At 35.4% G+C, this 17,784-nt stretch overlaps 1 protein-coding gene across 1 annotated transcript in view; it reads right to left on the bottom strand.

Annotated features, from left to right (window-relative positions):
• LOC311627104 (uncharacterized protein) overlaps positions 1-17,784 on the bottom strand; it is a gene marked incomplete at its 3' end in the record, with an annotated part of 735,059 nt that overhangs the window by 302,386 nt on the left and 414,889 nt on the right. Inside the window, exons 4-5 of the mRNA XM_084893348.1 lie at positions 6,890-6,939; positions 5,982-6,053 (exon numbers count right to left, since the gene is read on the bottom strand). Of these exons, the coding sequence (XP_084749474.1) occupies positions 5,982-6,053; positions 6,890-6,939 (122 nt within the window). The remainder of the gene's footprint in view (positions 1-5,981; positions 6,054-6,889; positions 6,940-17,784) is intronic.

Below are 17,784 nucleotides of genomic sequence, written 5' to 3' on the forward strand. Positions count from 1 at the left end.
TTTTTCCAATAAACAGGAGTTCCACATCACTTCTCAGAGATACTCATTATCAAAGTTTCAGGTGTGCCCTACAGAAAATTCCCAAGGAATTATACAACAGGTATTCTCTTCTGGTTACCATCAAGACTGCCATTTTCCCATTCAAATGATTCCCTCATATGTCTGTCTCTCAACTTCTACACCATCCTTTGGGAACAAATATATTCAATAAGGCTAACAACAGATTTCTAATAATTGTCTACCTCTCAAAGTTTCTGTTTGGAATCAGAGCATGAATTCCCAATACCTAAGGACCTATTAACCTCTCCTTCTTCCTATGAGGAACTCTTTTCTTAAAAAAAAAAATGTACATACCTTTTATTATTTTTCCAATTTTTTAAAAATCTTTTTAAAGATGAGATACAGCACTAAGAAATATCATGTAGGTTAGAATTTACTCACCCTAGGCTGATCTCAACCTACTTCCTAGATATAATATTTCTGGTGTTTTATTTTTTCTTTATTTTTGAGAAACAATTACACACAAGCACAAATTCAATATGAACAGAGCCATTAGAGGGAAAAATTATTTATTAACTTTTTAGAGCATCCATATGTAAGTAAAATAATTCATGTTTTCTTAGTTTTCTTGGTATTGACAATACAAGTACTCTTATTGATTAACTAGAGGCCTAATGCATGAATTTGTACACCATTGGGGTCCCTAGGCCTGGCCTGCAGGATCAGAATGAACCTAGTTCTCTAATATTCTCTGAGGGGTCCCAGATTACGAGAGGTGCAGGCCAAGCCAAGGGACCCCACTAGTGCATGATCAGGCCATGGAGGGATATGGGAGGTTGGCCAACCAGCCAATCCAGGGATGGACTGCAGGAGGGCTCCAGACTGTGTCTAGCCCATCTCACTCAGTCAGGATTGGCTGGACCTCAGCAGCAAACTAACCTACTGATCAGAGTTTCTGCCCCCTGGTGGTCAGTTCACATCATTGCGACTGGTTGACCAGAAGACTGTCTTTCTCTTGGTGATCAGTACATGTCATAGCGAGCGTTTGGTTGGCCTTAGTATATCGTTAGCATATTACACTTTGATTGGTTGAACGGCCAACCAGATGACCAGATACTTAGCATATTAGTCTTTCATTTTATAGGATGTTACTTGTGCTGATGCTGTGGCTATTTGCCCCATCCAAACACAGTTGTTCTTAGTGTTCTCTGGGGAAAGCTAATGAACATTTTTTGGCACATGCTTAGAAGCCTGAGAGAAGCACCGCTGTAATTTATTTCTATCTAAATTACTCCAATCTGGATAAGGAGGCTGAAGTGCACAGATTTCCCATAAAACTAGCTCATTTTGATGAAAACTGGTCTATCTCTTCATGGGAGGATATTAGAGTAACAGGGAATAAACACATATACACACATATACATTTCTTCAACTTTGTATCCTGAATCAAAAATTGCTTATTGTTTTTCTCAATGATTCAGATGTTAATACTATGCTCTGCAATGAATGTCACTAGCATAATGTGAATATGAAATAACATTAATACTTCCTTTCTTAAAATAAAAAATGAACTAAATATTCTTTAACAGCTGTTTGAAGCATATTTGGAATCAGATTGGACCTGTAAACAATAAAATGCCAAAGTATTCTTTAAATCTGCAGCTCTGTCAGTGTTTTACAAGCTGATCACTTATTTTGGAAGTAGACTACATTATGAACTGATTTCTCCTGAAAAACTATCTTAATATAAAACTTTCTCAAATATTCATTTTTCTCAACCTCTTCTCCTGTTAGCTGTTATTGTATTTGAAATCTGTAATTTAAAATAACTGCAAATAAAACTGGCGTGTCATTTGGAATAGCACCTTACAAGCAAAATAGCCACTTAGACTTATTGTTTGTCAGCTATGGAAGTAAATAAAAATATGAAACTGAATTTATTCAACAGGAATTTGTGGAAAGTGTTTAAACATTATTTATACATTGAAAAACTATTGAACAGGCATCTACAAAAATGAATAAGCTGTGGAAGACACTGAGAGTCACAAAGCTAAAACTACCTCTCATAAAACTTATACTCTAGTTTGAAAAATAAGACACAGATATCCAAAAATTACAATATAAATTATAAAGTAAACATAAAAATATATTAATATAAAGCATGTCTAAGATAAAGATGCAGTTAAATGTTCAACAAACGGCACAGATAATAAATTTTAAAACCTTAGGAAAGGGTCAGGAGGGTAGGAATTAGAATGATTCATGAAGGTTTAGTAGGCATCTCATTTGCCAGGATCGTAACAGTAATGATGATGGAGCATGATATGCTAGAGCCACCCTTTTCTGATTTGTGAAAGTTGATTACCAGCAACTCTTTCTAACAACATTCTCAGTGATGTTATGTCAACAGCATAAAAATGTCCACATTGGGAGTATTTATACCATAGAAATTGGCAACCCCTACAAATTATGACTTTCTTCCTCAGAAAAAAAAAAAAAACAGATAGACATTTAACAGAACAGCATGACATGTAAGGAACATTATCAAAATCTAGTTCAAATATTCATTTAATTTTTATTTAAAATCCATTTTTTTTTTTCAGGTGAGAAAACTGAGGCCAAAGAGTTTAAATTACTTGAGTAAGTCACACTGAAAGTAAATGACATTTCGTGATCTGCACTTATCTGACTGTAGAATAATGAGAAGAGGGTTATCTTAAAGTGCTTTTTAATCAACTATTCTTTCCAGGCAGGTTGTCATTAGTTTTCATCATATAATTCTGGTCCTCTTCTAAATGCTGGAGAAAGCCTAGCTATACATCAATACGGGCTACATGATTTTGCAGGAGCAAATAATCCTGGAATCTGAGTGATTTTAACCAACAAAAATGTATTTCTCACTCTTACTATCTTAGTCTCTTAGATTGGCAGCAGCTCTGCCCCATGTCACAGTCATTCAGGGACTAAGACTGACAGAATAGCCACATCTATTGTGTTACCATGGCACAGAGAAAGGAGCGTGGCTTACCAATACTGGATCACCAAAGCTTTTGCCCAGACATAAACACCTCCCTTGTGCTTGCTTCCTGCAACACATTACGTTAGCCAAAGCAAGTCAAACAGCATAAAGAATTTATACTCCCACAAGGAGAAGTGGAACACTAGTAATAGCCCTGAAGACTGTCACACCTTATGTATCCACCATTAGTAATTAAAGACTTCCCAATGGCAAGAGTAAAAATTTTAGCTATGTGTGCATCATAAAACTATCTATAACTAAAAAGAACTTATATCTCTCAGCAGACAAAAAAAAAATCCAAGTTAAAAGTGGGCAAATAACCTGAATATAAACTTATCCAAAGAGAACATACAGATGGCCAACATACATATAAAAAGATGCTCAACTTCATTAATCATCAGAGAAATGCAAATTAAAACCATAATTCATTGTCATCTCACACTTGTCAGAATAGCTATCATTTATAAATCAACACACAATAACTGTTGGAGAGAAAAGGAAACCCTCATGAACTCTTGGTAGGAATGCAGATTGGTGCAGCGACTATAGAAAGCAGTAAGAAATTTCCTCAAAAAAATTAAAAATTAAATGGCCTTATGACCCAGCAATTCCACTTCTGGAAACATATCCAAACAAACAAGCAAACAAACAAAACTATTTTGAAAGAATATATGCACCCTTATGTTTGTTGCAGTGTTATTTACAATAGCCAAGATTTGAAGCAGCCTAAGCGCCCATCAGTAGATGAGTGGATATAAAAGCTGTAATACATTTACACAATGGAATGCTACTCAGCCATAAAAAAGAAGGAAATCTTCTTACCTTTTTCAACAGCATGGATGGATCTCAAGAGTATTATGCTAAGTGAAATAAGCCAGTAGAGAAAGACAAATACCATATGATTTCACTTATTTGTGGTATGCAATTAACAAAATAGACTAACAAACACAATAGAAACAGACTTGTAGACACAGGGAACAGACTGACAACTGTCAGAGGGAAGAGGGGTTGAGGGGCTGGGTGAAAAAGGTGAAAAGATTAAGCAAAGAAAAAATTCTCATAGACATGCAATAGTAGGATGATTACCAGAGGGGAAAGGAGCTTGGGGGAGATAGAAGAGTATAAAGGGTGGATAAATGGTGATGGAAGGAGATTTTCCTTGGGGGCAAACACACAATACAATATATAGATGATATATATTAGAATTGTACACCTGAAATCTATGTGATTTTATTAACCAGTGACACCCCAATAAAATAAATAAAAATTAACAAAAAGGAAAGCGCCAATATTTACTATAAAACTGGTAAAACTGTATTAAAAAAACACACAGAAACATGACCATTTCATAGGTGATGTGTATTTAAACTGTATCTTTAGGAGAAAGCTTATTCTCATTCATTTTACTTAGCTCAGTTATCTTTCATGCTCATTTGATTGTCATTGAAGCTGGCCTAAAGCCCAGCCCATCACAGGGCTGGCTAGGATCTTTCTAAAGTAAAATTCTGCCCTGCGACTGGGTAGTTTACTCATCTCACTTTCTCTCCTTTTGAATTTATAATAGTGTTGGACTTCCTGGGGTATTATGCAGTAGTGACACTGAGGTGGTCTAACCTGAGTTATTTTATTATTTTTTCCCTTTCTAAGAAACTGCTGGGGAAGGTCAACTTAATCTCTTCCTCTCCTCAACATGACAGATTCTCTACAAATTGAGATTTATAGACTTCAGTGGATGATGGTCTCCATTTTCTTCAAACTAAAATACATCTCCTTCACTGCTGGTCAAATAAGAGCAAGGAAGGATTATCCGTGGTGGGGAAAATTAAAAGCATAATTTCAAGAAGAATGTCATCACAGCCTGACTCTAATACTCAAAGATTTTCCTTACACTGGACCTATTTAGTCAGAAATTTTGTTTTGTTTTGTTTTGTTTGGTTTGTTTAGTGAGTTATGATTTTTCTGTTGTTGTTGTTGTTGTTTTTTTGCTATTTTTGTTTGTGTAAGTTGATGTTTTTTGAGTGAATAAATCACATTCACTAACATGTCACAGGATGGCCATTGATAGAAATATGGATTGTGCACTAATTCTACTTAAATGTCATTTATAAATATAATTATATAACTTAAAATATAATGTTTTATTACTTTATAAATACACAATATTTTTAGAATCATTTCTTTTTGGGAAATTTTTAATTGGCAGTGTCTCTCCAACTTAAATGATAATTTTCAGTGACTATTTGGATGTGTTCTTTTAGCTAAAGCACTTAGACACATAGTATAGACTGCAGGGTTTTACAACTGAAAAACTAACCCAGTTCACTCTTCCATTTTACCACAGAGAATATTAAGGTTCTAAAAGGTGTTTTTTGTTTGGTTGGTTTTCTTTTTACACTAATGGAAGGGGACTTCCTGGGAAGTTTCTGTAAACTAGAAAACATTATTTCAATAGGCAAAAGAAAGGGAAAACAACAACAACATTATATCATAATTTTAATCACCTCCTAGTTTATGCTTGGAATTTCATGTTTGTGTTTTGTTTTGTTTTTTTCAGGATATATAGAATAAATGAAATGTAGATTAACTCTATAGTTTTCAATTTGCATAGATAATTCACATATGATTGTTGGGTAGTGGCTACCTAGAGGCAAAGAAAGATTTGAGCATTCTGTGATTCATTAGTAATGTCTTCCCTGGTTCAGAGAATGAGAGAAATAACACCCATGCCATCCTTTGCTATGCCCTATATAACTCAAAATAAAAGCAAACAGAATAGATTTGCTGTGAATACTATAGCTTAATTTTGATCATGTATACTATGCAAAGAGTATAGAACACTTAGATTAGCTTTATGTATTCCATTTTCATGTGAGTACCGTGAAAGATTAGTGTTAAAGGAGTTTAAAAGGCATTTTTGAGAATTAAAACAAGACAAAGTATATCCTTACCTTGTACTGGTAACCTTGTACTGGTTAGATGAAAGATGTATAATGGAAGTGGCTGGTATACAATGATTTTCTGCAATCTTTGGGGACTACCAAAGAAGGATAATGCTCAGGAACAATTCTGATAGTGTTTCTGAGAGTAGCAAATCAGAGAAGACCCCCTACAATTTGTTCTTGGAAGGTATGCATTTAAATTTGTATACCAAATAAAAAGAACATTGTAATTTACAGTAGGCGAAGCCCTAAGGAATGATCTTTGAGGATAGCTCTGAAGTGTGGCTATTTTTTTCTACTCTGTAAGTAATGAGGACACTGAAAATTGTTACAGGGGAAACAAGAAGAATTTACAAAGCATGTGTTATAAAATTGCCTTGGACATAGGGACATTGAAAAGATAATGAATACTTGAAAACCAAGGACACACAAGTTAAGAGAAAAATAACTCAGCCAAACATGTCATCTAATGTATTGCAGGCAATGTTACCAGAAAAATTATCTTACACCCTAAAAAAGTAAAACAAATCTAAGAGTATATAATTTTAATTATTTATAGATTGATTTTTTGTAGATAAACGAGCAACTATTTATCTCAAAGCCTACATTTCTACAACATGAAGGTCAGTACTATATTATTGACCTATATTGACCTGGAATATGAATCAGAAATCCCAAACTTAAAGTCTAGATTTGTCCCTGACTTTGTGATTTGCAGCAAGTCACATGATGTCTCTGGACTTTACCTCTTAAAATGTTGTCTTTGGATTAACTAATCTCTAAAATACACTTGACACCAAAACATGTTATGCTGTAATGTAAAGCAGGATAAACACCCACCTAAACACAAACACCACTCATCAGACACAGCATTTGTGGGAAAGGAACCATCACAGACTGGCAGGTTAAAGAAGATAGGGAAATTGCTTACTGTTTCTGTTGGCCCAGCTTGAGAGTTCTCAGGCATGCTCCTGATCAGCACTGTGACGGAGACAAAACTAGATTAGAAAGAGCAAAGGGGCAAGGGAAGTAGACCCACAGGTTCCACTGAAGTTCTTAATGCAACATAAGAGGCACTCTTATGTTGTCCTAATGTGACACTCCTCTAAGTGATGGAGCCACAAAAATATGACTGCCTCTGCCAATAGCAACATCTTAGAATCACCTGTGAGACTTCTGACCCTGACAATCATCTTCAGATCTGTTTCTTAATTACTGGAACTGATCTAAACCTTATAAGAGGAGGATAGTGCATCCACTCAGGCTACCAGGAAGAAAAAAATGAGAAGTTATTTCACATGGTTAAAAGAATTTTATTCTGGGTGGGAGAAAAGTAACTGACACAGGAAGATGTACATCCAGCCCAGCTGGTGTGGCTCAGTGGTTGAGCATCCACCCATGAACCAAGAGGTCACTGGTTCAATTACTGGTCAAGGCACATGCCTGGGTTATACAAGCTAGATAACCAGTAGGGGTATGCAGGAAGCAGCCTGTCGATGTTTTTCTCTCTCATTGATGATTCCATCTCTTTATCCCTCCCCTTCCTCTATAAAAAAAAAAAAAAATCAATAAACACATATTTTAAAAAGTGTACATACAATGACCAACAGCATTTAGTGATGGATTAAAAGGGTTTAAAAAAAAAAAAAAGAAAAGAAAAACAGTAAGAGTAATTACTTTTACTTAATTTTGACCATGGCGCTGGAAGATTTCCACATGTGGAATATGAGACTATACATCACCTCTTTTTTTATGTGTTTGTTGTTTTTTAGTCAATAGATACCATAGAAAAAAATAGCATATTTATACATGTGTTTGTTTTTCTAGGCCCAATTCCCAAGAAGACTTAAAAAGAACATAGAAGAACAAAAAGGAAATTTTAAAAACCATTTATCATCTTAGATGTCAGTAAAGATATATTTATGAAAAGAACACTACTAAAACTCAGAGAAAAAAGGGAAAATAATGAAGAATCCAAAATATACTACAAAAAATAAAATAAAATCTTAAGAGAATGGTTGACAAGCATTGAAAATATCTCATAAAATAGACCAAAACATGAAAGATAGAAAAAGAGAAATATAATAATATAATAACAGAGAGAATAGGAGATTTCTGGAATTAGTCTAGGAAATTCAATGTTTATATAGACACCTGGAAAGAAAGGATAGAGGTGAGAGAAGAAAGCATCAAAGAACTAATGCAAGATCATTTATCATAATTAAGGGGCCCCTTGAGTGGGCATAGTAAGTGAAAAAAGATGTATCAGGCCTCAATGTTGTAAAATGTCTGCATTGTACTAAAGAGTAAAACCCCCAAACCTCCAAAAAAGTATCAAATATTATATTAAGTTTATCATATATCAGAATGTCTTCTTGCTTGTCACAGCAGCATGGGGAGCCAAGATATAGGAATGATACCTTCCAAATTCCTAGGGAATTTTTCTCCCAACTATTGATTTATGTTTTATGCTATATCAAACCATTCCAAACCCTCAAATCATGTATTTTGGTCACAAATCTGCAATTTAGATAAGGTCATCAGGGTAAGCTCTAGATAACTAAGCGTGTTGCTTGACTATTTGAAGAACCCAGTTCCAGGTGATCTAACCCACATGGTTGGTGAGCTGATGCTGGCTATCAATTTCTATCCATGAGGATGGTTTCTATATTCTCATGCTTGATAACTGGGTTCAAAGAACCAAGTGTCCCCCTAAACAAAGAAACAAACAAAACAAAAAATGTGTATAACCATGTGTACCCTAGTTTTGAAGGTTATTTAATATCACTACCATCAAAGTCATAAGTCTGTCCAGATTGAAGGGCAAAGAACAGAAGCCTCACCTTTCTACAAGAGGAGTGTCTATGCCAAATTCTAAGAGTGTGTGAAATGGAAGATATTGCTTTAGATATTTTTGGAAAATGCAATCTGCCATATCACCTGGAATGCAATATCTAGAGAAACTATTAATTAAGTGCAAGGGTTAAATGAAAACAGTTTCAGATATGTTAGATGTTAGAATGCTAACCTCTTATGTACTAACTTTTAGGAAGCTTTAGGAGAATGTTCTTTACCAAGACTTATGATCAATTAAAATTCATGTAAACCTGACTTCATGGAGATATGAAAGACTCTCCAGGATAGTGAAGGATGACCTCAGAAATATAGTTATGTACACCCATTAAAGCCAATTAGCTTAGATTAAAATAGTCAGAATTTCTAGTTGTGATGTCCCTGATACTAAACTTTATGTTGCAATATGCTTGATTGTATTAAGGGAGATTTAACCTATGAGGGGAGAATTTGAGGTCAAACTAGATGAACCTACACACACACAAAAACTAACTTAAACAAAGAAATAAACTAATCAAATTTAAGGAAACAAGGAGTTCTTCAATAAATGAAAAGTTGTCATGGTGTACTACATGACTTACTTGGGAATAGTGTTTATATGAACATGGAATTGTCAACACTAAATACTTAACTAGAATTGTGCTATAATTCTAACATGAGAATGGGGAGTGTGGACAGAATGTATAGGTATATATGGATGGGTACTGGGGGGAGATTAAAGGAAACCAATTATCATCTATTATAGAATATTAATAGGTGTGTCTAAATGTGTGTGTGTTTTTTTTAAATCAAGAAATGATAAGCATGCAATTGATACTTGAACTTATATATATAAAAAAAAAGCTGAAAGCTGTTGCATATGGGAAATGGACAACTTATTTCCAATGAAAATAGGAAATGAAGAAGGGTGACAGTGAAACAAAAAGGACATTCTTTTCATGTCTTATAAAACTATTGTATTATTGAGAAGAAGGAATAGGGAAGCCTACTTTATGATTTGGACAGCACATTGTGGTTTCACTTCCTGCAGTCATGGCCATGTATGTTGTGAGGGTCTCGGAGAGGGAAGGGTAGAAGAACCGCCCATACAGGACAAACACACCACTCCCTGTCTCCTACAGAGGCATACTGGGCCTCACCCTGAAGCTCCAGTGTTGTGCTGGCTTCCCCATGACCCCAGGGCTGGGAGCTGAGGAAGGGGCCTGCACCAAAGATATCCTCATTTATTTCCTTCTGGCTCCATGGTCTTAGAGGAGAGACTCTTCTCTTTAAAAATGACTTTTGATAAATGGGGAAGAAATAACCATCACATCCAGAAAACTAATCAAGCTTCCCAGGAAATATGTATGTAAATAAAATATTGATTAAAAGCTAAAAGGATTTTAATTAGGTTACTTAATTTAATAGTTTAATTTGGCAGAAACAGACAACTTGGACAAGGTTCTTTGTGTAAGCACATTTTAAATCACTAATTAAAATTTCAGATGGCAATCTGAGATTAGAAAAAAGGACCTTCAAAGGCAAGCAAGATGTACATGTATTTTATTTTTAAAACTCAAAGCAATACTAGGATGTTACTTTAGGTTCTCTATCTAAAATAATGTGAGTTCTTGGACATCTTGTAACCCACTTTGACCCATACACTATCTGTCATTAACTTATATTGAAAAGAAAACTTAATTTAGTGGCAAAAATCACATGTATTATATTTTTATTGAAGAATCTAATCCCTTAATTTTAATAGAATAGATCAAATTGGTATTTTAGAGATACAATATTATTACATAGGAAAAATGGACTCTCATGCATGTAAAACTTATAGCAGAATAAAATATGATTTATTCAGCCCAATTCAACTAGTGCATAAACTATGTTGAATTGAGGCATGCAGAGAAGGTTCCCTCTTAGGTAATTACATATAAATGTACTAAGTAGCACACATCAAGGTCAAAGCTAAATCTGTGTTTATATTTAATACGGTAAGGGATACAGAGTGTATCAGTTAAGGATAGTTATTATAAGAACAGAAACCAAAGTCAGCCACATTGCCTCATTTAAAATCTAGGTTTGCCAGTTATTAGTCACATGACCTTGAACAACTTAGATAACACAACTGTGCCTCAGTTTCCACATTTATAAGAATTATAATAATCATACCTAATTTGTAAACTTATGTGCATTTAAAAAGAACACATTTCAAGCACTTAGCACATAGGGAATGTAGTTGAATACACAATAAATGTTAGTTCTATAAATTTAAAAAGCTTTGTAATTAGGTTGGCAGAATTGCAGAAAATTAACTGAAAATCTATCTTTTTAAAGAGAGATGAAGGAAAAAGATGAACATCATTGGTTCTGTCTTAAGATTTATTTGGATCCATATTCCAGCTCTCCCATTCACTAGTTGTGTGTATCTTGAGAAAGTGACTCAACCTCTCTGTGATTCATTCTCCTCTTGTACAAAAGCGGATTACCACACCTAACTCAGGGTGTTGTTGAAAAGTCAGTAATAAAATTATGTGAAAGCCCTATTCAAAGCCTAACCCAAGAGAAATGTTCAACAATGTTAAGTCACTATCTCTTCCCCTCTGAAATAAATATAAAAGTAAAAGATACATATCTGGTGACCTACCCTATAAAAATTTATTGAAGTGGTGACTCACTAGGTGGTTGCTTCCATTAATTTAAATTCTCTAGGTAGGACTTCAATGGATTTCATAACAGCTACCCAAACACAGGAAAACCTGCATGTGTCCTGATATAATCAAAGTCTGTCACTCATCCATTGCAGAGGAGACATTGCCCCTGTCCCCCTAACCCCCTCCTGCCACTCTTCTGTGGCCCCTTCCCCGGCTGAATCTCCCATGGCCCTGATCAGCCCAGATCACTGGCCAGGCAGAGGGACCCCACCCTTGCACAAATTCATGCATCAGGTCTCTAATATTTACATAAAAGTCACTGTAGCTTTTGTATAAATCATGGAACAGGGCAGGGCATTCACTCTCCCTTATGCAACTTCAGAAAAAGTGTCAAGGGCACCTTCTCCACTTCTTGGTTGTTCATGACCTCAGTCCAGACAGATAACACATTCAGATAAAGAGACTAAAATTCTTAGGGGATGCTGACTTCCAGAGAGGTTCCTCAGTACCTTTCATTGATACCACAAATGAAGGTGAGACCATCTGTTCCAGAACAGTAGTCAACATATTTTCTATGACTAATAACAGTAGATAAGGCTCCATAAACCACTATCATTACTTGTTTTAAAGCTAAATCTTTGAAGGCCAGTAATGATGATTAAAAGCAGTGCAAAGTGAAGGGGAAACTAGTCTATAAATATTTTAGAGAACTGAATACTTAATCTGATTTTACATTCTCTTAATCCATAGTATCATAAGGAAATTAAATATGGTTTATAGGCCACATCCATTCTGTTATAGCTAAAAATTTCTCTTTATCATTAAAAATTATCCATTTCTCTTTTGAAGCACCTGTCTCAACAGAGTGTTGGGACGAGCCACCTTCCCAGAGTTTTTATTTTCTGTCTTCAGTTAAGTCACTTTCTAAGTTAGTGACTGTTTCACCCTTTAAGATTCAGCTTCTGTTGAAAAACTTTTTTTTGTCCATTCACTTTCTGCATCCACATCCTTTGCCATTCAATCAATTTGCATGTATTTCTGAAGCTGTGATATGTGCTCAGTTCTCTGATAGGAGCAACACAGAGGACTATAAATATTGGAGACCTCATGGAATGCATATCATAGTTGAGACCAATGTATTATAAATAATGAGAGAAAATATGAGGCAACACATGTTAATGTGTGTTAACATGTATTAACATGCATTTTCATATAACATGGAAAGCTTAATTGTATGTGGGCAAGATGGCCTATTAAAATAAATAGATAATAAAGCCAGGTTGGGGTTCAGGTTCCTATTACTTGGATATAATTCTAAGGCACTTCATTCCATCTCCCATATGTACAATGACCAACTATAGAAATTAAACAAAAATCACTCATCATACATACACATCTTTTTCATTTTTGTATAAACATGTACATATTTCAAAATCCAGCTTCTTTTTTTGTCAAATATATATATTTACCCTTTCCCCATTGCTGTGATAAAGTAGACCCTGTGGGCAAAACAATTGGTGATCAGATTTAATGACACTGGCTGGAAAGGCTTCCTTTTGAACCAAAGCTATATCCTATTAGTATTCAGTAAACCTTAGAAAAAGAGCATAAGCCACCAGGTAGCTCTTTTTATGTCATTATTGGCTGTCCTTTGATGAAACCACTATCTTGGAAAAATACATCTGCCTTCCTTGGGAGGTTGTTAAGCACTGGAGAGGGAACAAGCCTGCAATTTCTGGGTTTTATGGTTTTACTCTGAATAACAACCCATGTCAAAATGTATGTGTGCCATCTCTGTTCACCCTGAACCCAAAATAAGAAGGTTATATAACCATCCACCATCATAATCAGTTTTTGTTCACTGGGTAAAAATTCACCAAATCCAATGATTTTCCTAAATTCAGTTTAGGATTCCCAGATCTTCCTAGTCACCAGTGTCATTGTGCTAATAAACCATAATGATAATGATGGTGCTTATGGTTCTCTGAGCATAGCCATTGTGCAGAGTTATGTTTTAACTATGAACTTAACATGAAATGACTCGTCATACAGAGAAGAGAAAACAGTCCTTTCCCACCTTCCTTAACCACAGTTTTTATTTGATTATAACCAGTCATAGAATGTGACAAATAAAAAATGGTTAACCCAATTGTTTCAAAGCCTGCCTGGAAACATGACATGTTTCTTGCTTTTAGATGGTAATGCAAGATCAAGGAAACACTGTTGACTTAAACACTCTGCTAAGAAATGCCAAGAGAAAGGCATGCAGGTAGCCTCTCTACCAGGAGTAACAGACTGAGATAATGATAAAGACACTCTCTCTAAGTACTTGCTGTGTGCTGGGAATTGTTCCAAGGACTTTGCATGTAGTGAATACAATTAATCTTCATTTACAAATCGGGTGTTGTTATCATCACATCAGAGACAAGAAAATCAAGGTAAAGAGAACATTAAGTAATTTATCCAATATTCCACCACCAGTAAATAATGACAGATGCAGTTGTAGCAAAATTGTGTAGCTCTGGAGTCAACTTGATCAAACACTACTCAGGTCTGAGACAAAATCTCCATGCAAAGGCAGGTCACAGAAATGAGTAGAAAATCCCTGCTTATTTTTGTCAGGTAGAGACATCGACCTGGTGTTGCCACATCTTCTAATATTGCAAGAGAAACCTGAAACCTGTGTTGTTTATGTGAAGTCTTTTAATTTAAAATGCTGTGCATATATTTTAAGAATAATATTGCAGAATTGTTGGCCACACTCATCTTGGCCAAGGCCCTAGCCCATATGAGAATATTCTGGGTTTATCAGCTTATTCCATTGCCCCACCACTAACATTATTAGAAAAATTTTCTTTCTCCCATATCTAACAATCCTTTTAAGTCAACAGTGCCTTGCTAGTAATTAAACTACAGACTTCATTTAGCATTTATCAGTTTTTCCACCCAAGTCCTCTTTCTGTCCCAGGATCCAATCTAAGTTACACATTGTATTTAGAAATTCTTTACTTTTGCTAACTCCTGTTATTCTCACAGTTACTTGTGAAATGGACACCAATTCCCCACTTTACAGGTGAACAAAACAGACACAGAGATGTTAAACAATTGGTTAAAGTCATAGAGAAAGTGGCAAAACTAGAATCTAGTAGTTGGACTCAACCCTTTGTTCTTAACTCTCATGCTCAACAGCTGCTTCCCAAAATTTAAAAATAAAAAGTCCATGGCATTCCCTGCTACTGCATCTTAATTTTAGCTTTTAGATGGATTTAGTTTGTGTGCTTTGCTCTGAATGGACTTCTCTCAGTCTCAGAGATTACTACAGCCCATCAGTGTGTGCATAGAGCATTTCTTGAATAATTCCTTCTCCCATTCTGCTGACATTAGAGTCAAAACTCAGCATCCTTTATTATACAGAATTTATATGTTGAGAGTCAAATTTTTTGCTCATCTGAATTTTTCTAGAACAGAGCTTTTCAAACTGTATTGTGTATGTGGATCACAGATAGATACCTGGTTTCAATGCAAAGTCTTCAGGTTGGAGGCAGAGCCTGCGAATCTGTGTTTCCATCAAGGTCTAAGTGCTGTTCAGGCTGTTGGTCCATAGTGTTCACCCCAGCTAGTGAAGCCCTCAACCTCTCCTTCACCTTTCCTCAAATTGACCACGATTCTTCTCTTGGGCAATACATTCGAGAATAATTTGTCTGGGCTCAGAAAAGGGAGGGGTTAGAAAGAATCTGGGCTGTTTTGTCAGATCATTTCATCTAGTTCAGAAACATTTCATTTAAGTATTGTTCACTCTATAATATTTGAATGCATTTAAAAAAAAACACAATTGAAGCAAAGAATCTGTTTATTAGTTATTTTATATGGTTCTCTGTCATTTGTTGATGATCTTCCCTAATGGTGTTCTCTACCCTTCATTTTCAAAATCCATCCTAAGTCATTTAAATTGTTATGAACATTTCAACAAGCCTTGGTTTATTTTAAAACATTGACTTCCTTGCCATTATACTTGCTGAGTTTTGCCTTATTTTTTTCTTAAATTTGTCTTAGGTCACATATTTTCCTCCCATATTTCATATGCTGTGTTTTAAAATCTGACTGGCTCAAAAGTTCCCTATGCATCCACATTTCTTGTTATATCATCTACCACTCCAGACTCCTTTAGATTTCTTCAATAATAGCAACATCTACAGTTGAGGAGTGTCTTGTCCTTTTCTGTTTCTTTGTTCCTGATTTGCTTATTTTAAGAAAGTTTTATATATTAAAATTTACGTTAGAATCTCTAGCCAGTTAAAACACATATTTTCTATGTTTTCTTGGAATCTTTTGAAATCTGCTTTTATAAAGTCTGGGCCTGAGTCTGATATACCCATTATGTTCTTATTGATAATTAGCAACTCCAAGATGAGATCATTTCTTCTAAGTTTCCAATTATTCAGAGTCTCACCCCCACCCTCTTGCCCTTCTTTGTAGGTTAGAATTAAATCCAGACTAGCAGTTTTCAGCACTGCTTCTTTACTTTCTGAAAGATGAAAGCACCAGCTCTTCCTCTGGGCTAAACATTTGCATACTTTAGATTTTTTTTTTTTAACGGAAGAAATGAAAAATCTCAGGCCATGCTCTGCAGAGCTGACCTGGGCATGAATGGGGACAGGCAAACGTGCTGGAAAAGGAAACATTCTGATTCTGAAGGTTAGTTTGAAGGGGACTGTGTCAGTGCCTTTGGGAGTGTAAGACTCTCAACAAATATAGAAACACCTCTGGGACAGTAATACAGAGACAGCTGCTGTGTTACCTGTGACAGCTACACAGCTGAACTAACAGTGACTCAGATCAAACTGCAACCAGGATTTGGGGGTACAGAATATGCTGTTCATAAGGAAACAAATAATAAGGGGTGGATGTTGACAACATGGAATTGCATATGAGATGGAAAATGAATCCATTCAATGGTATTTTAAGAGTCAAAACTAAAAAATTATAGAAAAACCTTGTGGGTTCTTGTTCATATGGTATGGTCAACATGAGAACTTCTTGATGATGGGAAGGGTTTATCTTGATTTTAGGATGAATAAAAAGAAAAACTAATTATTTTAGCTAAGAAATAGAATAGTCCAAGTGTGCTGTTTTGAAAGCCTGGGTTATGATTATTAATAAAAGATGAAATAAGAAGAGAGAAAAATAACATATAAAACAAAATAATTGCAAGACCAAATCTTTAATTCAAGTTATGTTAAGATGTATAGTTAAAACTCAATGTAAAGAAAAGTCTCAACTCTAGATTTTATAATCAAGTCCTCAAAGCAATAATCACTCATTAATAAGTTATTTAGCAACTACTATGTGCCTTGCACTGTATAGGTACTGAGCCTTGAAGAATTAATAAAATGTCAATCATATCTTCAGAGTCCAAAGTCTAGTGGAAAAAAATCGTGTGGATATATAGTTAGAATGCAATGTTGCAAGTGCAAGAGCAAACTTCTGTATGCTTTGTTCTTCAGTGACATATTAAGGAATGTTTCACAGCATGGGGGTGTGTGTGAACTGTGTTTTGAATTAAGACTTCATAAGGCAGAGAAGAGAAGAGAAAGGGCATTTTGGGAAGAGGGCAAAGCATGCAGGAATGCTCAGAGGTGAAGAAGGACTTCCCTGCACCATTTGAAATTCAGCATCACCATATGACTTTTTTTTTTAACTTTTTGCCACTAGGTTATGTTTCAGAAGAATATGGGCCACTTCTGGGAAGGAGACTTTCATAGCCTTCCTATTACATAGAGGTCCAGCACTTTGAATTTATACCAGGACTGAAGGGCAATTTTGAGTTGTCTCACTTGAAAATGAGTTGAGCATATTCTGCATGTGGGAAGTAAACTAAATACTTAAGAACAAGATGAATCCTTAATGCTATTCTTGGGAATGTCCAGGTTTCCTTCCAGCAGGCACAAAATCTGATTGCACTGCCTCACCTTCTTGATAATAGGAGTTCACACATTGCTTGCTGTGGCTATTCGGATGTGAGCAAAAGCAATGTGTCACCTTTGAGTGGAAACCTTGAAAAGCCAGTGTGCCATGTCACTGCTATATGTAGTATTTTAGATTGTCCAGGTCTGGGCAGGCTGGGCCCCTGAGTTAGTATAATGCAGAGCAGAGCCTTCTGCTGACTCAGGATGGAAGAGTGGCAAGGGCAAGAAATAAGCTTTTGTCATTTAAAGCCCCTGCAATTTGGAGGGTTGTACGTTATGATATTTTTACAACAATCCATCCTGACTAGTACATATACTAAGATATACTTCATAACGTGTAAATACCAGGCATTAAAATTTACATTTAT

The sequence above is a fragment of the Pipistrellus hanaki genome (genome assembly GCF_964339955.1).
Source record: "Pipistrellus hanaki genome assembly, chromosome: 8".
NCBI classification, from domain to species: domain Eukaryota; kingdom Metazoa; phylum Chordata; class Mammalia; order Chiroptera; family Vespertilionidae; genus Pipistrellus; species Pipistrellus hanaki.